Source organism: Prionailurus viverrinus, chromosome A1 (assembly GCF_022837055.1).
Source record: "Prionailurus viverrinus isolate Anna chromosome A1, UM_Priviv_1.0, whole genome shotgun sequence".
NCBI classification, from domain to species: Eukaryota; Metazoa; Chordata; class Mammalia; order Carnivora; family Felidae; genus Prionailurus; species Prionailurus viverrinus.
This window is the reverse complement of record NC_062561.1, coordinates 77,393,090-77,419,236: the sequence shown is the minus strand read 5'-3', so window position 1 is coordinate 77,419,236 and position 26,147 is coordinate 77,393,090. Positions and strand designations below refer to the sequence as shown.

The window sequence follows — 26,147 nt, the reverse complement described above, 5'->3', positions numbered from 1 at the left end:
GGGAAGGGCGGCCGGTGCAGCCGCGGCTGCCATCTTAGCAACTCCTGGCGTTGCGGCCTGGTCGTCGGAGGCGGCCTTCGTGGCGGCCGTTCACCTCAGAGAGCGGTATAAAGTCAGCTGGCCGACGGCCTTCCTTCCTCCGGCCTCGATAGGACGGCCAGCCCGCGTCCAGAGGCGGAAGCGAGGGCAGTGGGACGCGTGCGGGGCCCCAGGCCAGCGGTTAGTCACAGCGTCGCCCGGAAGGATGGGCCGGTCTCGGAGCCGGAGCTCGTCCCGCTCCAAACACACCAAGAGCAGCAAACACAACAAGAAGCGGAGCCGGTCGCGGTCGCGGTCTCGGGACAAGGAGCGCGTGCGGAAGCGCTCCAAGTCCCGGGAGAGTAAACGGAACCGGCGGCGGGAGTCGCGGTCCCGCTCGCGCTCCACCAACACGGCCGTGTCCCGGCGCGAGCGGGACCGGGAGCGCGCCTCGTCCCCGCCCGACCGCATCGACATCTTCGGGCGCACGGTGAGCAAGCGCAGCAGCCTGGACGAGAAGCAGAAGCGAGAGGAAGAGGAGAAGAAAGCGGAGTTCGAGCGGCAGCGAAAAATGTGAGCGGCCACGGGGGGAGGGGCGGGGAGCCTGGCGGGTGGGGGCCGGCGGGGCTGGGTGGGCCGAGTGGGGGCGTGAGGGGGGCGGGGGGGGGGCGTGGGTCGAGGGGTCGCAGGAACCTGCCCGAGAGGCTGCAGCCCGCGCGAGTGGAGAGCTTGGGGCCGGACGGACCCACGAGTTGGCTGGGCTGGGAAATACCGGGGCTTGCGCAGGAAGGGCTAGGAGCAGAGAAAGCGATTTTGGCGCGAGAGCGGAGCGGAGTGCCGGAAGTAGGGGGTGGAGTTCAGAGTGGGGTAGAGGCGCTGCCTCGGCCAGTGAGGGCGTGGGATAAGGGAGCCCGTAGAAGGGATGGAGAGCGTTTGGGGCCCGCTGGTGGGGAGGGGGGGGGGGAGCCGGAAAGAATTAACCCTTGGGATGCAAATTGCAGCTGGCCAGAGCATTCTAGTACCGGGGCTTCGATTTGACAGGGCTTCTCGGGGAATGAGACCCTGTTGGTGGTCCCAACAGTACAGCCAAAGATGCATTTTATGTTAGTGAGTTCCTTTTGTTAAAGATGTCGCGGTTGCTTTTCTTTTTTTTTTCGAGCCTGTTCGGGTTTTGTTTGTTATTTTTGGAGCTGCAAAAATAAAGTGCACAAACCTTGAGCCTGCAGTACTATGAATTTTGATACTTGAATTCACTTGCATAACCATCATCCCTATCAAAAGTTGCTCCGTCCTTATACTTCTCATTTATATGGCTTTATATTCCTCTGTAGAAAAAGTAGGTGCAATCCTGCGTTTTGTTTTCCCTTGTGGTAGAGGACACTTGAATATTTGCTTTTATTTTTGCATTGCTCACGTATGGTACTTAATGTAGGGAAAATCAGGATCACAGTGAGGTCCCCAACTTGAAATACTTGGGGTAAAAGTATCTCTGAGAGTCACCTCTCAAGTATCTTTAGATCCAAGAGTAGGTACAAATAATTCCAAATTGATCATCTTTTGTTTTTAAAATGTAGGGTTTGGGTTTGGTTTTGGTTTAAGACCATAGTACCCTGATGCTCTAGGTATTCATTTCTCAAAGCCAGTTGGAAAGGTAGTGTTAGATGTGAACTGTCTGTGTTTAACTGGCCATCTTCCTCAGCCCGTCGGTGTTTAGAAAGTGCACACGAGGTAGGAGAATTACCTGAATTTTCTGAGACAGATATATGCACTGATTGTTTAGGGGCTTTAAATTTTTCTGCAGTTGGCTTTGCGTTATGTAGATTTTTCCAGCAGAGCGTATTTCTAAGGAGCAAAGTTTTTAAGATTTACGGGACTGGGGCACTGACTAATATTACAGAGGAAGCAGTACCTGGAGAGCTATTTGCTGTGTGTCTTTATTTTTCCTTTATGTAGAGCTGTCGGTGATACATATATTAACATCAGATACATACAAGTAATTGTTTTGCAACAAACCTTGATTATATAGAATCCGGGTTTTTCTGGTATATAACAAGATCCTTAACTGTAAAAATGAACTTTCAAATAAATGTCAACAGATGAACATTTTATTTATTTATTTTTTTTTTTTTTCAACGTTTATTTATTTTTGGGACAGAGAGAGACAGAGCATGAACGGGGGAGAGGCAGAGAGAGAGGGAGACACAGAATCGGAAACAGGCTCCAGGCTCTGAGCCATCAGCCCAGAGCCCGACGCGGGGCTCGAACTCACGGACCGCGAGATCGTGACCTGGCTGAAGTCAGACGCTTAACCGACTGCGCCACCCAGGCGCCCCGAACATTTTAAAAATTAAGTCATGTCTCAGATAATTTTCCCACGTGAAAACAGGTGTCCAAAGAGAAGTTATTTGCCATTCTCTAAAAAGCTATGACTTGTAGGAAAAATAAAAGGGAACTTGGTATGCAGAGAATAATTAGAGGTGTTTAGCAAGCTGCACATGAATAGCAGGGACAGAAACCAGGGATTAAAAGAGAAAATAGGAGAGCTATATAGTTCCAAGTTGGCAGAAGCAGCAGATTACCATCAGCATTTATGAAGGGAAGAGGGGCGAGCAGCCACCTGTACACTGAATTCTGTGTGCCATGCAGTAGGTACTCCTCAGTACGGTGTAATGTCTTAGAACACAAAGGAAACCATGGAAAGACCTAGGTTTTAGAGCCTTGGAAATGGGCCTAAGTAGTTGTGTGTCTACAGGTCTCATTCAGCTAATACGGTTCGAGCAATTAATAAGTGCCAGGCACTGTGCTAGGTGCTGCTGAGATAAAGATAATTGACCCCTCTCCAAGAAGCTTAAAGACTGCTAAGTGGGTATGTAATAATAGTGTGGTAAATTCAGTGATAGTGATGTGACTTTAAGAAGGAAGCATCTCAGATGGGTAAACACCTTCATCCTCCTAAGGAATGGGTGGTAGATAGAAATGAGATTGTCCGGCAAGGCATAGGAAGGTACATGTGGACCAAAACAGAGTCCCTTCAGCCCTTGCCAGAGTAAAGGGAGGGAGGGGGGCTGAATGGCTTACAAGTGAGGTAAAACATGGGAAGTTCTATAAGTACTAACATCATGGAGTCTCTTTAGTCAGGGGAGGTAAACAGAGGCTGAGAATCTTATAAAGGAGTCATGTTAAGGAACTTGGATTTCATCCTAGAAACAGGAAATGTTTTGAGGAGGTAAATGGGATGAGCTCTTTTTTCTCTCCCTCCCCACCCCCCCCAAAACAGCACTGAACGCTGTGTAGGATAGATAACTAGTTACAGTAAGACCACACAGGAGTAGTGAGGGGGCGGTTGTTGGAATGGGAAAGGACAGATTTAGGAAACAGTGCAAATAAAACTGGATTGGAGCATAAGGGAAATAAAGCATTAATATTGGTTCTCGTGTTTATATTGTAGCTATTGCATGTCGGGCACCAAATGTTTAAGGAACTATTTGTGTGGCAGACGGTGGTTAAAACGGCAGAAACCTGATAGATAGAGGACAGGGAACGTCGAGGGGAGTTTCAACTGGCACTTCCACTGTAGGCACTTTAACACTTGGGTATAGTGAGTTTATGCGAGTTTGATATGAGAGACTGAAGCCTTGAGGAGGAAACCTTGAGAGTAGATAGAACGACCCAGGTAGCGTGTGAAGGCAAAAAATCAGTTGGCTTACGGGACTGAGAGGACCTTAGGGAATGTTTGTTGGAAGAAACCAGTGCTTGCTGGAAGCAGAGAAGACAACAGAGAGCATAGTGTCCCTGTACCTGGAAAAGGGTCCGTGGGAGGGGAGAGACTGCAAAATTTGAATACTCTGTTGGGCTTAACTAATTTTGTGGTAATAATGGAAACCAGATTGCTTTGCTGTTTACAATTGTGAAGCCTTGAATAAATCACGTACCTGTAAGCTTGATTTCTTATTTGTGAAATGAAGGTACTGGTCTTCGTTAAGAAGATTAGAAATCGCACATTTATGAGGCGCCTGGGTGGCTCAGTCGTTAAGCGTCCGACTTCGGCTCAGGTCATGATCTCGCAGTTCATGGGTTTGAGCCCTGCATCCAGCTCTGTGCTGACAGCTCCGGGCCCGAAGCCTGCTTCGGAGTCTGTGTCTCCCTGTCTCTCTGCCTCTCCCCCGCTCGCTCACTCTCACTCTCTCTCTCTCTCTCTCTCTCTCTCTCTCTCTCAAAAATGAAACATTAAAAAAAAAAATGGCACATTTAAAGTATCTAGACATACTTGGCATATAATGGGCCTCCGTACATAATGTAATATAATTTACGAAATGCAGCCAGATTGAGCCTGGTGAGTTTATGAAGTGCTCTTATGAGTTATATTAATATAGTAAAAGGTAGACCTTAGCATTAATTTTTTTTCTCATTTCTGAATAGCTAGTTCACATGTTTCAAAATTGAATTCAGAAGTTCTACCTCTTCCCTGTGTCCCAACCATTTAGTGTGGTTCTCTCTCCTTATCATTTTCATATGTATTCTCTTGAAATGGCTTTGTGCATGTTGTATTCACTGTGCATGTTGAAAAAATAGGCAGTTGTAAAATAACTTGCAGCAAATCCGGGAAATGTTAATGCTATAATAATTTACTGTAGCCTGTTATAATCTAGGTTTCAATATGCTTAGTGTTCAATTGCATGACAGGTTGAGAGCCTTCTGAATTAAAGTATCTAAGCTGAACTGGGATCTATATGAGTGATCCTTAGAGTACTTGACGAGCTCATTGTTGAGAGTAGAGAACAGCTTTTATGAGCAAATTCAGTATGTGGAACTGTATTTCGGGGACACTTAGGGCTTTAAGACAAAGGATAAGGGCATAAGATCTAGCTGATGTTGATAAGAAATTTATAAATTTTTTAAATGATTTGGGTAAATATTATTGCATGCCTTTGCCTTTGTAGGGTACTATAGGGCTTAGATCATGAGCTTTGGAGTCTACCTAGGTTAGGAGTCCTCTCTTAGCAAAATGCAGTGACCTGGAGCCCAGCTAGTAAAGTATTCCTATGCCTTGGGAATCATCAGAGGTGTAACTGATGACATGGTGTATAAAGCTGTTGGCACAGTATTTGGTGCCTGTTCAGTACTGAATTAATGCTGTTTGCTGTGATGTTATGAAGCACTTCCTAGAAGGAAACTCCTAGGGTTGAGTTCATACACGTTAAAATATTTCTGTATAATATTTTAAATAATATTGCCATTTGCCATGTTCAGAGTCATACTCTGGTTTAACAGTGCTGTATTGCTGGGTCCTTACTGTTTTAATAGTTACCGTTTTAAAGTTGGTGGTGACTGGAGTTTTTAAAATACCTGAAATCATGGAGGCATGGAGAAAATGGGGACCTAGTGTTATACATACTACCATCGAAATCTTGAAGATTGTGATTCAGCCCTTTCAACATTGGCACAAATTCTTGGCAAGGGAATACATTGAGCAGAGGAGCCCGAGGAAGAGATAAGAGCCACTAAAGAACATCAGGAAAGTGACAACTCCTATGGCAAAAGTTTTAAGGAGTAGGGCACCTGGGTGGCTCAGTCAGTTAAGCATCTGACTCTTGATTTCGGCCCAGGTCATGGTTCTTGGGTTCAGGCCCCACGATGGGCTTTGTTCTGGCAGCGCAGAGTTTGCTTGGGATTTGGGATTTGGGATTTTCTCTCTCCCTCTCCCCCTCTCCCTCTCCCTCTCTCTCTCTGCCCCTCGCCTGCTCACACACCCATATTCTCTCTCTCTCTCTCTCTCTCTCTCTCTCTCTCAAATAAATAAAAACTTAAAGTTTTAAGGAGTGGATAGGCAGTGACATGAAATGTTTTTTATGATACTAATGAGCAAAAGTATTTGGTTTTTTTTCCCCAAGAAAGTTTCAGTGCCCCTGGTGAAAGTTAGCCTTCTACCTCTTTATCATTGATAATGATAATAAACTTGCCGTCAGTAAAGATGAACTGCTTAATTCAATTGTACATGTGCCCATTGTTTTTCTGAATTCAGTGTGGGGAGAGGGGAATTGAAGCGTCATTGAGAGTAACTTTTTCAGTGCTAGATCTGAAAAATCACTTAAAATTTTTTTTTCTGATTGTTGCTACTAAGAATAGCAGCAACAACAAAAAATTATATTGTTGATAATACTTGTAGGGGAACAGTTCTGCTGTGGTGCCCTGACCTTGCCTGTCTCCACATGGAACACAGCAGCAAGGCTTAATTACAGTCACAGTGGTGTGTCCTGTGCTTCCTCCAGGAACAAAGGGAGATAAGCAGCCTTGTGAGAAACTCCACGAGGCCTTTTCTCATCCTCTCAGTTTCATTTGAGCTTGGGACTTTCCACTTGCCCTCCCCTCTGGGCTATAAAACCACTGAGCTGCCCTTAGAATTGACTCCTTAGCAGCAAAACAGCCCACTGCCTATGCCTGTATTGCATGTCACCTGTCCCCTCTGGTTTGGTGTCCATGAGTGGGACCAGAAACAGCTGACACTGTGCTGATCTGGCTTTTGCTGTAAGTAATAAACTGAATTTATTTAGGCTTATTTTCTCCGTACTAAATCCAGAAATGTGACCCCATTAGCCATTGTGCTATTGCTATTACTTACAGACTGCTTGAAAAAAACCCTGAATATGTATCAGGTCTCTTCCATCTTTCCAAAATTCCTAAGTTATTTGGCGACTTTTCTAGTGATGAGCTAACCTAAAGCCTTATTCCATTCTTCTCTCTGCTTTTTACTTTGGACTGTTTTAATTGAAATTGTTTTACGTTGTCCTTAGAGTTGAATTGCACCATTTTTGACATCTTAAAAGAGAACTTCTTCTTAGGCTCCTTTACATTTACTAGCAAAAGTTTGTTTGTGGTGAGTGGTGTATACTTTTAAAACTTTGCATTGTGTAAACTTTCCAACTTCTGCAAAAGTGGAAAGAATATTATGACGTTAATACACCCATCATCTAGGTTTGACAGTTATCAGGCTTATTTCAGCCTAATATTTTTCTCTTTGGATGAGGTAAAGAAACAAAATTTTTATATTTGAAATGTAGTTTAATTTCCACTAAAATCCCTGCCTGGTTTCCTTGAGGTATGTCTGGCAATTCATTTTAGTGTTGGGATAGATAACTATTCTCTTTTATTGAGCTGCTATAGGTAAAGGCTTATTGAAACTACCTTAAACTGTATTTTATTCGAAGTTATTGAATAGGAAAAGGAGCATTGTTTAGAGTATATGTTAAGCTTTTGTATATTTTTAAATAAAAATCAATAATTTAGTGTGGGGAGGAAATATTTAAGAAACAGGCAACAGAGTTTTCAGAATGGGATGCATATGTCTGGAACCTAGAATAAATAATTGTGCTTTTTTAAGTAGTTACTATCTCCTGGTCAGAAAAACATAAGAGGTTATAAATGCAGAAACTGAAATGAATCAGAATGTTAAAGATACATTGGTGTTAGTATGGTATCACTGTGAATAAGTAACAGGAGTTGAGAATAAAAGCACTTGAGTGGGAATTGAATTACCCCCCCACCCCCAAAATACAGTTTAGTTGAAGTGGATTGGGGTGTTTAAAGGTCACTTAGACACTATAAAGTCTTTACTAAACACGTAAATTGAATGACTGGCTCATACATATTTATGAGTCATCAAAAGATATAAAGGTTACAGGTTGTATTTAATTTTATGGGCTGTGAGAAAGTTGAAGCATTAATAATAATAAATCGGCCTCTTAGGATTTAGATATACTTCCAGAGCCTCTGAATTTATTATTAATTCAGTACAAATTATTGTCTCAATACAGTGAGCTACATATGTACAATGAAATTTTCCAGTAGCCCATATTGGATGTCATTGGTATAAAATGACCAATTTTATACTGGGATGTCATTCCCAGTAGACCATATTGGATGTCATTGGTATAAAATGTACATGGTGTCCACTACAGTGCCTTGATAAATGTCAGTATTTTCAGTGCAGAATTTGATTTTGAGTAAATAAGTTGGTTTATAATATCTAGATGGGATTAAAATAATTTAAACCGTATCATGCGTCATTAAACTTTTTATTAGAATTGGCAATATATTTTCATCTACCCTCCCACATCTTGAAGAGCTTTTAATTAAAAATTAACCAAAGAAAGAAGGTACGCTGAAAGGTATTAGGTTCAGAACCTGAATTAAGTTGGTCTGTATTTTCAGAAAAAGCTTCATTGCCTTCACAGTCTGAATCTCTTTGAGTCTGTATTTCTTCTGATTTTGCTAGTTGGGGGGCAGGGGATGAACTTAGTCTGAATTGCTTGCTACATAGTATTTTCTCCTGACTTCTCTTGAAGCTCAACCCTTAGACTGAGTGCATTGGCAAATGAGTAAATCCATGCACTTTGTCCTTTCGTTATAAAGTTGGTAACAAAAAGTAGACTTCTTGTTTCAGATTTCTTAACAGTTCTTAAATTAAAACTAATGAATTAAGCTCTCTGTTGAGTCATTTTGGATTTAGAAAGTGAAAGCTAACAAAAACATGATTTCATATTTGTTCGAGTTTCTGTATCCCTGAACATCTTGGTGTCTAGTATTTCCTTGAGTGTTGCACTCAGATGAATTATAAAATCATAGAATCAGGCTGAATGTTTTACAGACGTATAACTAGTTTTAATTCTTACGTTTACTTCTGTCATCTAAGTCACTTTTTTCTACTTTGTGTGCTAGTCGGCAGCAGGAAATAGAAGAAAAACTCATCGAGGAAGAAACAGCACGAAGAGTGGAAGAATTAGTGGCCAAAAGGGTAGAGGAAGAATTGGAGAAAAGGAAGGATGAAATTGAGCGAGAAGTTCTCCGAAGGGTGGAGGAAGCCAAGCGCATCATGGAAAAGCAGTTGCTCGAAGAACTCGAGCGACAGAGACAAGCTGAGCTTGCAGCACAAAAAGCCAGAGAGGTAACGCTCGGTCGTTTGGAAAGTAGAGACAGTCCATGGCAAAACTTTCAGTGTTGGGTGTGCCTCCTGCTCAGTTCAGAAAGAGATGGAATACAGACTAATTCCTTTCTCATCTAAACTTAACATTGCTGCGAAAGTTAATTTTTTAGCCTGTTCAGAAGTGCTGACTGACATCTAAAAGTTACTTTCATAAAACGTATTCAAGGATACTTTTTGATTTAACGGAACTGGCTTACATATTTGAGAAGTGTTTGAAACTTTTGCCATGGCTGCAGGACTTACATTCTTTTTTGGGAGGGTGGCGGGAGACAGGGAGTGGTAAAGGGAAAAGGGTAAAAATCCACCTGTGGTTACGTATTCTTCTTTTCTGTTTATCATTCTTACTGCCTAGACTGTGAGAGGCTTTTTGCCTTCAGTCAGATTACAAAGAGCAGGGCCTAACATTGAGTGACAGCACCTGCTTTTGATAAATAGGTTTTCTTGCTCTTCTTTTTTTCCTTCTTTTATCCCTCACCCCCTCCCCCAAATCCTGCTTCAACACAATGGACTAATTCTGGCATTCTGATCATAAGGCCCTCCCTCCATTTTCCTAATGTGTTTCAAAGAATCTTTTTAGGAAAAATGTCCAGAGTATTCATCCACTTTTTTTAGTATCTACTAACAACTCCTTTTTTTCTCTAGAGAGTTATGAAGGAACAGGTTGTCCTTGTCTGGAGTCAAGCTAAACACATGATTTGTTTTATCAGCAGCTGGAGCAGAAGTTGAAAATGTCTTTCTGTGAGACAGTAATTTGCTACTGAAGCTTTATGGCTTATTTGCACTGATTACTCCAGGTTCCTAAAACTTGTTGAAAGTCACTGAAACACTCAAGGCAAATTACTTTACAGTGCTGAGTGTCCCTTGACATAGTTTGTGTAATGAATACGAATTCCATTGGTGCGTGCCATAGAAAATCCTGTGGTTCTATTTTCTCGAACTTAAATATTTGACTCAAAATATATGTCTCATATCATTGTTAATCTTGGCATTAGTATGGGCAAGTTGGCATCATACTAAATCTCTCTTGTTTTCCAGTAAGCTTAGCTTTTCAAGTGCATTCTCCCTTGTGCTGTCTTTAGATACACGTGTCTATATTTGGTAGCTATCACAGACTGTGCAATTGAATGTATGAAATTTTACTTAGATCAGTGCTTTTAATAATGGAGATAATTTTGGAGTAATGGTGCTGTCTTGTAGCGAGTTATTAATCATAGGAAGATTTTTTTCTCTTCATTTGCTTTTTGTTTCGTATTAACAATTTTTTTTTACACGGACACAACCCTCTGACAGTCTTTCCAAATATTAAAATCATTTGAATATGTATGCTGTGATCTGAACACTGCCCAAACCATCAAGCAATCTTCATATAGTTTGCATTATAAAATCTCATTAAATTCTCCAATAAAAAATAAATTACAGAATTTTATTTCCGGACCATGCACCCCCTGGATTCCTGAATTTCAGTTCAGACTGTAGATGACAAGATAAGCTGCCTTTAGAAATTGTCAACATCTGAATGTTAAGTCCATTTTCCCCATGGAAGAAGCCCTTAGTTCCATGAAGTATGGATTACCATTTGTATTTTTCACTAACAGTAAATGTATTTTTCTTATTAATTGTTTGCCTTAGGAATGATGAATTACATTTTTTGTTCCTTCTTACCATAAACATCTGCATTCCTCAGCTCAGCCTTCCTTGTATGTTGTTTCTTTATAAATGGTTGAGCTGCTGATGCAGGTATTGCCAAGCTAACAGTACAAATCATTTTAAAGAGGAAGCTGGCGCGTATGGCAGCCGAGGAGCACACTCTGCAGGACACTGGACAAGACAGTAAATATTCAACTTTTAATGCTGATTAAAGGAGTATAGGTAAAGAATACGTAGGTATACATAATTGGTGAGACAAATATTCACTTTATTTATATTTTATATATTATTTTTTTAATTTGGTAAATACTATCCAGTTTTGTAGTTGTCCTTGTTGATTTGTGTGATATTAAAGTATTAGTAATAATTGCCAGGAAACTATCATTAGGGAGGGTTTAGTCGGTTGCTGTTTGGACTGGGAGGGATGATTTAAATTTAGTGCTAGAAACAAATTTTAGTGGCTGCACAGTTTATCATTTGTCAGACAGAAGGTAGCTATAAAGCTGCCCTCTAAGTCAGCTCAAAAAAGTTCAGAGGAAGATTAGTAAATATTTATCAGTAAAAATAAACATTTTGTTTTTCTAACATCTTAACATGTCCTCCCCTTTAGGAGGAAGAACGTGCAAAACGTGAGGAGCTAGAGCGAATACTGGAAGAGAATAACCGAAAAATTGCAGAAGCACAAGCCAAACTGGTATGTATGAAACGCATTTTTTATTTGCTTTGCTGCTTCAGATTTTGTGGGATGATTTTGTGCTTTATCATGGACACATTTTTTTAGTCTTCGGGGCTGTTTGCAGGGATTTGAGGCAAGAGCAGGAATGGTTCATGAGATTTTAGCTAGTGTCTTCCAGAGGAATCCATCCGGGGGCAGTCCAGAGATTCTAGTAACTCTGGAGAACATTCTGAAATTTGCATTTAAAACAGGGCTCCTGGGAGAATTGTACTATCCCCAGTCCCAGAGTTTTTCTCTCTTCACCTCATTTACATTTTTCTGCCTGGATAGTAAAAACAAAAGCTTGGAAGTATTTAAACTCAAACGCAGCATTTCACTTCACATGAGTGACCTTGTTCCCACCCAGTTACTGGGTATAGTATGTAGGGAGTCTGTATTTGATAGTGTGCCGGACTCATAAGCTATTTTTCCTATTCCAAGTTTGTAATCCAGCAAGGAATACAGAGACTTAAGTAATTATGACATACGGATCTAAACGGGGGTGAGGAACAATTTGGAAATATTAGTGAAGAAGCCAGTGTAAGAACATTGAGGTCATCTTTTGAAAATAGAAAAATACTAATCTGTGATTGTTTCTGCTTTTCCTTCCAATTCTTTTTTTTTTTTTTTTTAGTACAAAAATCCAGAGGTTTTTGTTTGTTATGTTTCTTTATTTTTAGCACAGACTGGCACTTAAAGTAGAATAAAGAAGTAGGGTAAAGTTTTGGGTGGCCTAGGGATTTCCATTAAAAATGTATATTCTGAAGCAGTCTCAGTATGAGGAAGAAAACAGAATGAAATGACTGTGGATACAAAAAAATCCAGGAAACAAAAGGAAGAGACAGGCATTAAAGGAAAAACTTTCTTTGCCTCATGAAAGTGGCATATAGGAATTCTACTTTGAAGTAAGAATCTAAATCAAGTGGAAGGGAAGTTACTTAGGATGAACGGAGAATGAGTGCTAGTTCGTGCCCAGGAATGGAGACATGACCCAGGAGGGACTCTTGCTTCTAGACATCTTAGAAAAGTTTTGTTTACTTAGAAATGTGTTGAGAAGACATTTGCTGCGAAGTCATACTGTCACATGAAGGATAAAAGCAAGTTGTAAGCTCTCGTTAAGTGGTTTAGGAAAAACAAATTTTGTGACTGTTTATAAAGGGACAGAAAGATCTGAGTTGGTCTAAGTAATTAATTGACAGTGGATCCCAATGAGAGTAGGGGTGAAGGAGGATCATAAGTAATGTGTCCCGTAATTGATAAGAATGTAAAAAGTTAAAACTATGGTCCAGTTGGTTCTAAGGCATAATCTTTTAAGAGGTGGTATGCCCCAGATAAAAGCCAGTACTGGAAATATCAGTAACTTAATGCAACTTAAGTAAGTAACTAAGCAACTTAATGAGGATGACACCAGGATTCTTCATGCACATTGCCATCCTGGTTATTGTAAAGGTCATAGTGAAAGGGAGGGACTTAATCCTGCCTTTCCCAATGAAAAGGCCTTAAAATCTGTTAAGGTAGAGCAAGCACTATGAAAGTGAAATGGATGAGGAGTCATTCTGAGGTCTGTCCCTACCTGCTCATTAATGAGTACGTGATCGTGCTTTTTTAGTGATGCTAAGAAGAAAATCTCAGTTCAGGTAGGAAGAAGGAAGATGGAAAGTATGAACCTTCATTTGAGTCTTGAATGTTGAGCTTTTTTGAAAGGTAAATATAGTGTGGTTTGTAGGGCCTGGATGTTTCCAGAAGGGTGGAACAGTATAGCTGGTATTGAAAATGTTGTACCGGCATCACGAAGTGGGGGGAATCCCTCTTAGACCGTGGTAAGAGATTGGATAGCATGGTGACTTCAGTTTTGGGTGGCCTGGAATGCCGGATTATGACTCCTAGAACAAGAGTTCCTCTGCTTATGCCCTGCCAGGATCCCTTCTGATCCCGAGGTAGCTGTCTGGTGCCTAGGGAAACTTGGCGCTTTATATTTCTTTTGGCAGTTTTCTTTGTTTACCCACACACAAACCATAAAAACATAACTTTCGGTGTGTCCTTACTGGGAAAAGATCAGCAAGCTTATTCTAGAGCAGTGCTTCTCAAGTGGTGGTAATTGGCCAGTTTTTGTTTTTGTCTTTTAATCCTAATTTGTCTCAGACTATGTTTGCAAAATACAATTAAGATGAATTACTAGAAAAATGACATCAAGTGGCTATAAAAGCTTCTAAAACACTCCTGGTTTCTACATATCTTGTTATGGATCCATTATGGTTTGCAGACTATTGCTGATTCATGGATCATACCTAGACCAGCACTGTTCTGGAACATTGGGATTTGGCAGAATAGACTGTGCATTGCATGTTATCAGTACAACTTTCGTGAAAAGATATTTTGGAGAAAAAAAGAGTTTGCATTTGAGACTGTTTGGTAAGAATTTGCACATAACTCATTTGTTTCCTGTGCATGATAATGTTGGAAGCTCGAGAAATAATTGTCAGTGTTGGAGAAAATTTTTATTTGTTTCTGTTGGGCATCATCTATTGCAGGGAAACTAGCACATTCTTTGTGTAGGAAAAGACAGAATGTTACTGCATAAAGATGCCAGGAGCGTACGGAGACTTTCGTTCTTGTCCATTCCTCATCCTCTCAGTTTTCAGCAAGTTCTTTCATCTTTTCACACATTTATTGGGAGATACTACTGGAATATATTTTTAAAAGAATAGATACTTAGGGAAATATGCCCATGTTGTAGATAGCACGGGACTTTTCCTGAGTGTGTCAGTAGTGCTGGTTTATCTTGTTGAAGCAACAGTTCTGTTTGTTTTTATGACCTAATAAATATGCTAGAAATGTGGACCGGTTCATGCTATAGCAAGAAGAATGGGATGCATTCTTAGCTTCTAGAAGGCAAGGGGAGAAGAGGGAGCAGCCAATCCATAATCCATATTGAGAATTTGTTAGGTGTAAAAAGCAATTGATAAGATGTTAAGTTCTCTTAAAGTATTTAATGTACTTATTGTGGAGACAAGGACAATTCCAAGAAAAGTTAATAATATGAAAATACTAAGTAGTGCAACGGGTGATGTGTGATAATTGACATCATTGCCCAGGTCTCTAGGGAGACCTGGGAACCTTCCTGGAAGAGATCGTGTGAGCTGGGCCTCCGTGGATAGTTAGAAATTGCACTTACGATGGGGACAGGAGTGTGAGGAAATGAAGCAGGGAAAAGGCCTTTGGGGGCCTTAGAATAAAGGCAAGAGTGTGTAGGTGCTCTTGGGATAGTGGGATGGGCCGGAGCAGTGAACCAGCTTTTTGTGTAGTCAAGAAGGTGGTGAGGTAAGTGATGGTAGATGAGGTTCGAAAGCAGATTAAAGGAGGGTGGGGAGAGAAGGTTCCCCAAAGGGTATTTCTTAAACATTGTAATCTTGAAAGAATAATACAAGGATTTCTTAGAAGTCAGTAAAGAAGACCAACTCCCTAATAGAAAAAGAAAAGAGACTTAAAAGACAATTCACTCACACAAGTGGAATGGAAAAGTGCCTTCATAAATTCTTGACAATGTAGCAAAACAAAGGACTCCCCTCCCCCCTTTCTTTTCCTCTAATGCTAAATACCAGTAGAAAAAGACTTTTTTTCCCTCATTAGCACCAACTGTTGGCAAGGATAAGGTATAAAGGGACCTTTTTATGTAGTGATTTGGGGAGTTTAAATGGCTGTGACCATTTTAGAAAATAACAGTGAATCAGTAAATATCAGGAGCCTTTAATTCTGTGTCTAAGAATTTTATTTTGAGAAAAGTGACTCAGATACAAGTAAACTAATAAAGAAAAAAAACTTTTCCCTTTATTATTTAGAATAGTGAAAATTTCACAGGTTTTATGTCACTTATATAGTTGGTTTTTCTTTAGTCAAAGTATTTGTTAATCCAGGGGAAGTAGCTAAATGCAGAACTTACGTGTACATTATGATCCTGCTAATTTGAAAAGTATATTTGCACGGTTTAGTAGATGGGAAAAAAATGCTAAGAATCGCTATCTGTAATTGGTACACTTACATGTAACTTTATACTTTTCTCTGGTTTCTATATTTTCTACAACTAACATACATCACTTTCATGATCACATAAAAATAATTAGTAGAGAAAGTAAATTTAAACCACACTTTGACTAACTTTTAAGTAGGTCCTTATGACAAAAGTTCAAAGATTGATCACAGTAATGACTGTAATAAGGAATGTATTAGCTTAGCCCCATGGGTTCTCTCATGTAGAATTCATGTTAGGTACTCTAGACCAGTAGTTTTTGCTCACATCCGTTCCAAATTGTTTGTCAAGATATTTGATTTTATCTGTCCAAAAGCAGGCAAAAGCATATTAACCAACAGACATGCTTGATGAATAAAATCAAGGAAGAATTGACACGTGTCTTGGCTTGCCTGGACTTGGCTTTTTGGCAGATTGGTATCTAGTTCTGCCTGACTATTGGCAGTGCACCACTGTCTTCAGATATTTGAAAGGGTATTGTTAGTACAATGGAGATTTTTAATGTTTTTTAAAAATGTTAAAAATAGTACTAAAAAAAATTTTTTTTATTCCTCTTCACAAGTTTTTTCGTGATGTGCCTGGGAAAAGCCCAGATATTATTCTGAAATGTGTATGAATCCTACTTATTTAGAAAGGGAAATATACTAAGAAAAGCGATAGATGTTGCTGTGGAATTCAGTGTCCCTGCAGGAGGCTAGAGCAGTAGGAAAAACATGACCCTCAGACTATCCGTGGGTGAATGAAAGTGGTAGTCAAATGTTATCTGGTTAATTTGTGAGTAAATACTGAAACTATAATAAGAGACGGACAGTTTCTAATAAAATTATAAACATGCTGATAAAAAGGAAAAATTGATTTTAACTGGGAAACATTGTTTGGAATTTTTAAAATATATGCAGATCATAAGTTTGAGATCTACAGTGTATTTCCTCTCTTTAATATTAAAAACCGTTTCTTTGTGGTGCTTGGGTGGCTCAGTTGGTTGAGTGTCTGACTCTTGATTTCGGCTCTGGTCATGATCCCAGGGTGGTGGGATTGAGCCCTGCTTCTGGCTGCATGCTGACTATGGAGCCTGCTTGGAATTCTCTCTCTGCCCCTCCCCTTTGCACGCGCACTTACTCGATCTCTTTCTCTCTCTCTCTCAAATTAACAAAGAAAAAAATAGTTTTTCCTTACCCACTTGCCAAATAAGGAGATTTACCATGTTCATCATGCTTAACGCTTTGTACTTCTCTCTTTTGAGAAATGAAAAAATTGTACCATGTTTGGAAGTTGATTATATGTGAAATGTGTTCCACATACTTAAAGTAAACCAGAGCTCGCTTTGCAATTAAGAGGTATCTCTGGAAAATACCTCCCTGCGCTCCTCCCCCCTCCCCCCCCCCACCACATACACAAAGCTATTTGTGTATTCTGTGTCCTGATCTCCTGTTACTTTAGTAACACTAGTTACCTTGTGTGGTCCCAAAAAAAGAGTCTTTGTGGATATGATTAAGTTAAAAATCTTGGGGAGTTTATCCACTATGCCCTAAAAGCCATTCCACATAACCATTGTAAGAGGAAGGCAGAGGGGGCTTTTACCACAGTACACACGGGAGAAGCTGAAGACAGAGCAGAGAGAGCTTTGAAGATTCTGGCCTTGAAGATTGGAGTGATGTGGTCAGGAGACAGGGAATCCTGGCAGCCACCAGGAGCTGGAAGAAGCAAGGAATAGACTCTCAATCTAGAGCCTCCTAACGGAGCGGGCCTTGCTGACACTTTGATTTTGGACCGGTGATACTGATTTCGAACTTCTGGCCTCCAGAATAGTTTTATGTTGTCTGGACCTACCCAGTTGATTACTAAAAATATGGAAGTAGTTTTGGAGTTGGACAGTTAAAGTTTGGAAGAATTCTGAGGCACATGATAGAAAATGCCTGGACGGCCTTAAAAAAGACCGTTAGTAGAAATAGGGACTTTAAAGGTGCTTCTGGTTAAAGCTCAGAAGCAGAGGAAGAGGATGTTACTTTAAACTAGAGGGAAGGAGGTCCTCGCTGTATAGTGGTAGGAAACCTGGTAGTGTCCTACAATTGTGTGGAAGGTGAAACTTCTCCGTGTTGAACTGGCATATTTAACTAAGGTATTTCTAAGTGAAGTGTTGAAGGTACAGTCTGGTTTCTTCCCCTGGCTGTTGATAGTAAAGTTCAAGAACAGATAGAGGAAAGAACAGATAAGTAAAATAGAATGAGCAGTTGATGTTTGGAGAAAATTTCAGCCCATCTAGATTACAAAAGATGCTATAAAGTCAGGAGGCTTCCTGTTAAAAAACTGCAAACAAAGCCAAGGCTGTGGCTGGACAACCATTTGCTAGGGCTGAAGAGATTATGCCTGTGACTCATAAGTTCCTTCAGGCACTTTAGTAGCAGACACCAGGAGTAAATGAGATTATCCAGGAAAGATCTGTTGGGGAGCATCTTGTCCAGTGGCCTGCCAGATTTGGGAGACCCCCAGGGTTTGTGAGGATGCTGTGTCAGCAGAAACACTGCCAACTTGGACCGAAAAGGACATGGAGAGGACACCGTGATGAAGGGCTCGCAGACTCCCAGCAGACTCCACTCGTATAGGAGAAGGTGACTTGAGGACAGCACAGAGAGAAATTTGGAGATTGGAGCAGTGCATAGACAAGCCAAGAAACCCTGGCAGCCTTGAAGAGGCCAGGAACAGATTCCCTCCGAGAGCCTACAGAAGGAAGGTGGCCCTGTCTTCACCTTTAGTTCCAGTGACACTGACTTTGGACTCCTTTGCTCCCAGAGTAAATTTCTGTTCTCTTAAGCTATCCAGTTTGTGGTAATTTGTTACAGTGGTTACAGGAAACTAATACAAATGGAAAAGGAATGGGGCATTTATAGTAAGTAGAGTGAGCACATCTAAGTTGAGAGAGCACAGGACCGAGTGATATATTCAGTTAATTGTGATGTATTTACACGTTTTAAGAGAGACAGGGACGGCATGGCGCCAAATGTAAATGTCAATTAAATATTTTAATTTGTAACGAAGTGATGGGGAGTTAATGGAAGAATGTTTAGTCAGGGAGAGGCTTGTTTTCAACTGATACGGTAAAAAGCTCATTTAAGAGTGTGTTAGTGTATTTTGGGCAACAGTATTTGGAAAATGTTCTGGATATTACTGAATTGGCCTTATATAGTGTGAGTGAAGGACAGAAAGTCAACCGGAAACCCACTGAAAGCCTGTCAGAAGATGGGGCTGGAATTGGTAAGGTGGCAGGAGAAACTGTAAAGAGAGTAAACCTGGTTGAGCGATAAAAGTGCCCGGAGGGAGGAAGAGGAGAAAGAAGAGGAGAAAATGTGGTGTGGGAACCAGAGAAGATCTCATGCTGACAGCCAGGTATCAGCAGGCACTTGAGAAAACCTCCACAAAAGGGAATGAGTGACCAAGGCAGACAGAAGCACTGACTTGAAAGAAAAGAGAACTTAGGGTATGGAAGATTAAAAGAACCACATCTGGATGAGTTCACGTTAGGACACAAATACTAAAATCCTGAAGGTATGAGATTGGTGTTTGGGCAGTATTCTTAGAGTGGTCTCTGCTGAGCCCTGGAGGACACTGATTTTTGTGTCGAGTATCCCTTACCAGTCTCGGCTATCAGTTCCTCTTGAAGCAGTTGTGTCCACTTTTAAGTAATACGGGATCTTGGGAGATGTTCTGTAATGTTGACGTTCCAAAAATATATTTAAGATTATAAAGGTGTAGCAACTGAGGAATTGCAAAGGAAAGGGGCTAGAAGGAGTGATACGAATTCTTTTTATATGGTAGCTAACAGTATGCTATAGCATACACTGTAAACATTAGGTAACAGAATAACCAAATTGCCATTGGGGGGGGGATTACTTTTTTAAAAAAATCCTGGTATGTTATTTTTTTTAACCTTGTACGTTAATAATTTCAGAAAACTTTACTGATCCGTAATTTGTTAAGGGTCAGAATTAATTACTTCAAATTTCTTTCTAATATTTTTTTTACGCATTGTTTATTTAAAGTGGGATAAACATTACACTTGTTACAGGGGGGAAGATGAGTCAAGGAATTAAAGTTACAAATGGCAGAGTTTAACAGGATGTGTGTCTGGGAAGTTTAAAATGCAGAAATCCACATTTCTGAGTGGTGGCATGATTTCCTAATTGTAATATTTTTTCATTCTTGCCTGTCATTCCCGTAATCACTGCTGATAACAAGTAATTCTCTCTTTGTATTTTTAAGATGTCGTAAAATTTCATATGTATTTTTAGTAGATTTCAGCATCCTTATTTGCTGAAAAACTGCTGCTAGGGATCACCCCAATGTACAGTTAGAGACCGTGTAGGTGGGGGATGCTTAGAAAGGTGCAGTTGTAATAAGGACACTGGGACCTCTGGGTAGAAGAGGGGGGAACAAAAGGTACTGGAAGGGGTAAATAGACTCTTCTAGAATGGTATACTTTGCTTTTATGTATTTTATCTCACCCGCCACTCTTGCCAGTGAGGTACAGGGTTGAAAGCCACCTTTGTGAGGGTCCTGGACTTAATGGCTAAGAAGGCCCACCCTCTTTTCATGGCTCTAGTATGGTGGATGTTGGCTTTCTCTTGGGCCTCCATGACGTCCATGTGTAATCCTTGTAGGAGAGCTTGGTATTGTTTTTCTGTATGAATACACGTGTACATCTCCCCTCCCCCCTGGAATAGTTCTTTCTTTTGCATGCATTTGAAACAACAGAAGGGTGGAGGAGTAGTGGATATTCCAGGGGCATTGGGAAGGAAATGGCATATCAGATTGCAGAGGGGGCTAGGGTTTAGAATACCTAGCAAATAAGGTGTAGGGTCAAACCTCACAGATGGATGGGGTAGGAAACCAGTTTTTCATCATTTGAGAACCACTATATTAAAATTGATGGTTTTGGGTTTTGCTCGACTAGTTTTTTTGGTTTTGTTTTTTTTGGTTTTTTTGTTTTGTTTGGTTTGGTTTTGCTCTGGTGTAATTGAATAACATTTATGCTTAGTTTAAAGCTATAGTGGAACAAAGTATAAACATTTGAATGTAAAGACAGGATATTCACCTGCTCACTTCATTTTTAAAAGTCATTTCATTATCAGGTATTTCCAGTAGGCACTATATGCTCAGCACTAAGGGAGAACCAGAGAGACTGCAGCCCCTCTTCTGCACACATGCACTTCCGTCTCCTGTATTTGTAAACCTGGATGACACTGAAACTTTCTTTACCCAGTCTAATTTCATTGGTGCCTGGGTGGTGGCACAGTCTTGGATTTTGGTTTAGGTCATGATTTCGTGGCTCATGAGTTCGAGCCCTGGGTAGGGCTCTGTGCTCACGGCTCGGAGCCTGGAGCCTGCTTCGGATTCTGTGTCTCCCTCTCTCTCTGCCCCTCCCCGACTTGTGCTCTGTCTCTCTTTTTCTCAAGAATAAATTAACATTAAAAAAAAAAAGTCAATTGCAGTGCAGAATCAGTATTTCCTGTTAATGAAGGAAACTAGTTTAAAAATCTTGTTCATTTTAATTTAGGTATGTGATCACATCATTCAGATTTATTTTTTAGAAAAATAAATGGTTCTGTCTCTTTTTTTCCCCATCCACCTACTTTTCATTCCCATCTCCAGAATAATATATTCAATTATGGTTTTTGTCTATTTTTCCAGAGTTTAAAATGCATATTTTGGCAGATACAAACACATGTATTTTTATTCTCCCCTTTTTGCAGAGAAATAGCATACTATACATAACTATTTGGGACTTTGCTGTTCTTACTTAACAGTATAACTTGGGGGGGTTTCCATTTCAGTATGTAGGGATTCCTATTTTTGTGTTTTTTTTGTTAACCACACAGTATTTTTTTTGAGAGTGCGCATGTGCTCTCGTGAGTGGGGGAAGGACAGAGGGAGAGAGAATCTTAAGCAGGCTCCCACCCCAGCTCGGAGCCTGGGCTTGATCTCATGACTGTCAGATCATGACCTGAGACAAAATCAGGAATTTGACACTTAGCCGACTGAGCCACCCAGGTGCCCCTGCACAGTGTCTGTTACATAGATTTTGCATAATTTAATAGTCCCATATTTGGGAATTTTGGATTTCTCCAGTCTTGAGCAAGATATGTTGCATTAAAAAACCTTGTTCAATTTAGCATGTTTGCAAGTGTTATTTATAGGATATTCCAGAAAATTAATTTTCTGGGTAAAAGTATTATGAAGATAAAATTTTGGTAAGTAGTGCCATAGTACTCTTCATAAGCTAGTATTTTGTATTTCACTTTTGAATTTGTCAATATGATACAGTGAAAAATAGTGTGTAATTTTAATTAGATTTCTCTTAAGGGTAAAGCTGTGATGTTCAGACTCTTCACTCTTTAAGGATCTAATCTGCTTCGTTGAGGGCTGAGTTAGAACCATAGGCAGCAGTGAATCTGGGTGTTTATATTGGTAAGGGTTTCCCAAGCACATGGACACAAAGTAAGATTCTTTACTGTTCTTTGATTGAATTGTACTTGCCAGGCTCTTACCCCAAATGTGTGATGATTTGTTAAAATTGGGCAAAGTAATTGGCATATGAATTTATTACTGAGGATGAACAGAAGTAGGTAATTCTTTTCTCTTGTATTCATCAGTGAAAGTCTAAGCACGAAAGTGGAGATTTGAGATGGATGTACAGGTGGGACTTCAGTAGGAGGAGAGAATGGCAGGAGTATAGGAGAAGCGGAGGCAAGATAGAAAGCAAGCATAATTTTGAGATACTAGCAGACACACAGTTGGAGCCAGATTATAGAACGTCTTAAATAGTGTGCTAATTGGGGAAGTTAGGCCATATTCCACACCTGGTGGAGATCACTTGGGAGCATGAGAGAACAGAAAGATGTTCCCAAAACTGGCAGTGTTCTGTAGGGTGGATGGTGGATGAAGGGCAAAAAAGACTGGGAATGAGGAAACCATTTCAGGTCTCTAAGAAGATGTGGGGCCCTGTGCTGGTGTGGTGGCAGTTGAAATGGAGGACAGGCTCTAGATGAGAGAACGTAATGGAAAAGAATATAAGGGGAGGATTAACAAACTGGTTGGCTATTTGCTTGTGTCGGGGAAGACAGGATAAAACTACAGAATATGGGTTGCAATAGAGAAGGTAGTAGAGAGGGCTGATTTATTTTAGGGTTAGTTTTGAGGATTCTAAATCTTAGACATGTTGAAGAGCTCTCTGTCCTGTAGTGTGCTGTAGCTTAAGAAACGGAGCTTAGGGAAAAGGTCTGAAAGAGAGATCTGTTTCACCTCTCCATTGGATTTTCCATCTTGCCTACTGACCCAATTCCCACTTTTTAATTTATTTTTTATTTTTTTAATGTTTGTTTATTTTAGAGAGAGAGTGCAAACGGGGGAGGGGCATAGAGGGAGGGAGGCACAGAATCTGAAGCAGGCTCCAGGCTCTGAGCTGTGAGCACAGAGCCCGACACAGGGCTTGAATCCACAAACTGTGAGATCGTGACTTGAGCTGAAGTCAGACGCTTAACTGACTGAGCCACCCAGGTGCCCCCAAATTCCCACCTTTTAATTCTGATCTTCCTCCCATTTGCCCTTCACTTGATTTCAGTGGATTTGTCCCACCATCTATCTTCTGCCTTTTAGTCTACACCCATACCATCTTAAAGTAAAACAAACCTCTTTGTGTTACTTATGTATTTAAATGTCAGGATTTTTTTGTTTTTTGTTTTTTTAAACATTCTATGCTGCATACCAGAGTCCATCATCTTTCCGGTCTTCTGCTGAAAAGCCTGTAATTCAGTCACATTGAATGTTACTATTTCAGAATAAAAAAAACCTATCAGTGGAGACAAACAGAACTGATCAGGGTGGAGAGCCTTAAATATTTTGTTTTAAAAAAAAAATGTTCAGTTGGAGACAGAGGGAGAGAGCGTGCACATGCATGGGGCAGAGAGGGAGAGAATCCCAAGCAGGCCCCATGCTGTCAGTGCGGAGCCCTATCTCAGGAACCAGGAGATCTTGACCTGAGCCAAAATCAAGAGTCGAAACACTTAACTGAGCCACAGATACCTGGAGCCTTAATGTATGTTTTGAACCACTGTATTTTGTATGAAAGAATATGTGGGAAGAGAAAAAAATTTTAAAAGATTTCAAGTGAACAGAAGAATAAGGAAGTCATTGAGAATGGAGTTTCTGACCATCTAGAAAATAATTTTAGTAGAATAATGGAGATAGAAGTAGTGACTTTAAGACTTGACTTTGGAAATAGGAAAGCATTCACAGGATGCAGTGAGTGTTTTAGGATGAAGATCAAATAGGAAAGAAGGGACCACAGTGATCACTGAGATTTAAAAACTCAAAGGGTTAGAGCAGGTTTTCTCAACCTTGGCCACTTTAACATTTGGGAGTGGATAATTGCTGTGGGGGGCTGACCTGTGCGTGGTAGGATGTTTACCGGCATGCCTGTCCTCTACCCACTAAATGCCAGGAGCCACTCTCCCATTCGTGACCACCGGAGTCACCAGCACACATGGCCTAATGTCCCTTGTGCTGGAGGGGTAGACTTGCACCTGGGGGATGGGGGGGAGTAAGGAAGTAGACCTGAAGGAGAGAGACCATGAGGAGGGAGAATTGGAATGGCTGGAATTTTTTGGTAAAGAGGGGAAACGTATAGACAACACAGGAAGGGAGTTGGTTACTTAAGACTGAAGGAGTTGAAGTCACCACAAAAGTTAATTATTCCAGTGTCCATTTGAAACCGAAAAGCGTGTTATAATCAGCGGGTGAAAAGGGTATTTAATTTTTTCACTCCAGAGAAAGGGGTCTTTAGTATTTCTTGATTGCATATTGACAATATAATGTAGCCCCAGTAGAGGTTTTTTTTTTTTTTCCCCTGTAACTTTTTTTTTTTGTTGAGCTTATTTATTTCTTTTGAGAGAGAGAATTCCAAGCAGGCTCCGCACTGTCAGCACAGAGCCTAACTCGACGTCTAAACTCAAACTGCAAGATGATGACCTGAGCTGAAACCAAGAGTGGGATGCTTAACCAACTGAGTCACCCAGGCACCCCTCCTATAACTTGTTTTTTAAGTTTATTTATTTATTTATTTTTTGAGAGAGAGCAAGCATGCAAACAGGGCAGAGGCAGGAGTGGGGGAATCCCAAGCAGGCTCTGAGCTTTCAGCCAAGAACTCAACTACCATGAGATTATGACCTGAGCTGAAATCAAGAGAAAGATGCCTAACTGACTAAGCCACCCAGGTGTCCCTCGTGTAACTTTTTTATATGTCTTTCTAATTACAAATCTAGTTCTAGTAATTGGTAGAGAACTTAACCGTTTGAAGAAATCGGTGCCTTTGTTCATAATTGACAATCTTAATCTGATTCACTGAAGATGTGGATAAAAACAGGTACTAGGACAAAATCTATACTGGTTTCGAGATACGATTTTTAGAAATTTCCATTTTCAAAATGTGCAAGTGCTTTTCTACAATTTTTAAATATATTTTTCATAAAAAGAAAGAATAGGCAGAATTAATAAGGAGTTATTTTCTAATTCCACTATAATTTTTCCTTTATCACTTTTTGTGTGAGTTTTATTAAGCATACTGTAGTACGTATGTTCCTGTGTCACCTGATTTCCCAATATTACTAATGGAAGACCTGAAATTCTTGGAAGTTTTAATGTTTACTTTTAACTTTCAGGCTGAGGAACAGTTGAGAATTGTTGAAGAACAAAGAAAGATTCATGAGGAAAGGATGAAACTAGAACAAGAGCGACAACGTCAACAAAAAGAAGAACAAAAAATTATCCTGGGCAAAGGGAAGTCCAGGCCCAAACTGTCCTTCTCACTAAAAACACAGGATTAAATTGCAAACTCTGAACTTTTTACAAAGAAAAATGGAAAAACTTTGTATGGTAGCTTCATGTTGAAGTGGTTTTTGTTTTGTTTTGTTTTTGTTTTTTGTTTTTTTTTTAATTTGGAAAATCTGGAAAAGTTAGCTTGTTCTAATAGGGGCTCTGCTCTGCATTCCTTTTCCCCCCTTAACTTCCATTAAGTCAAATCCTTATCAGATCATTGCTGTCTTCTAAAGAGGGATCTATTTTTCATCTGTTTGGATTCTGTAGTATGGTCTGAAGGAGAGCAGATCACTTGGTAAACTGGATGGTCTGATAAGGTTTTTACTGACCCATTGACTTCAGAGTTCTACTCTGTCTATTACGTCATAATGCTGGTTTTGCTGACTTTTTGTTTTTTTATATATTTATAAAAAAAGAAAAAGTTGGTAATTGCATTGGAAGCTCCCAGGGTGTTACTGGACCTGTGTGGTGTATTGTTAAACCAGTGTCCTTGATGCTCCTGATACAGGTAAGGAAACAGTTGGTCAGCTCTGGCACAAACTATATATACAGTTCAGTATTGTCTCTGTTCAGTTTGTTTTTATTTCATTGACAAAATCAAACCAGCATTCCCCATTGTGTAAATAAATGATTTTGCTGAATAAAGTAAAGTCTTAAATTCATATGTTGAAGCAATTTTTTTTAAAGTTCTGTTAAGTCTTAAAGAGGGTGGTTTACTTTTTGATGGTCAACAATTTAGGAATCCTAGAACCATGCTATATTTCCTCATACTTTTAAAATAGGATTTATATGTACATTAAATATCCTCACGTATTAGTATTTAATGGCTATTTTTACAAATACCTAACTTATGCTGCTACGGCAATTAAGACGTCAGTATTACCTTTAAGAAA

At 40.2% G+C, this 26,147-nt stretch overlaps 1 protein-coding gene across 3 annotated transcripts; it reads left to right on the top strand.

Annotated features, from left to right (window-relative positions):
• Positions 1 to 14: 14 nt before the first annotated feature.
• ARGLU1 (arginine and glutamate rich 1) lies at positions 15 to 25,916 on the top strand. 3 transcript variants are annotated; one of them, XM_047850544.1, is made up of 5 exons: positions 16 to 396; positions 451 to 591; positions 8,734 to 8,959; positions 11,256 to 11,339; positions 25,098 to 25,916. In XM_047850544.1, the coding sequence occupies exons 1-5, from the start codon at positions 245 to 247 to the stop codon at positions 25,260 to 25,262; spliced, it is 768 nt and encodes a 255-aa protein (XP_047706500.1). In that variant the 5' UTR covers positions 16 to 244; the 3' UTR covers positions 25,263 to 25,916. The 3 variants fall into 3 exon arrangements, 2 of the variants coding, with proteins under 2 accessions (XP_047706500.1, XP_047706492.1); XR_007150429.1 differs by having other exon boundaries at positions 15 to 591; positions 8,734 to 10,828; positions 25,098 to 25,177; XM_047850536.1 differs by having other exon boundaries at positions 17 to 591.
• Positions 25,917 to 26,147: the final 231 nt, after the last annotated feature.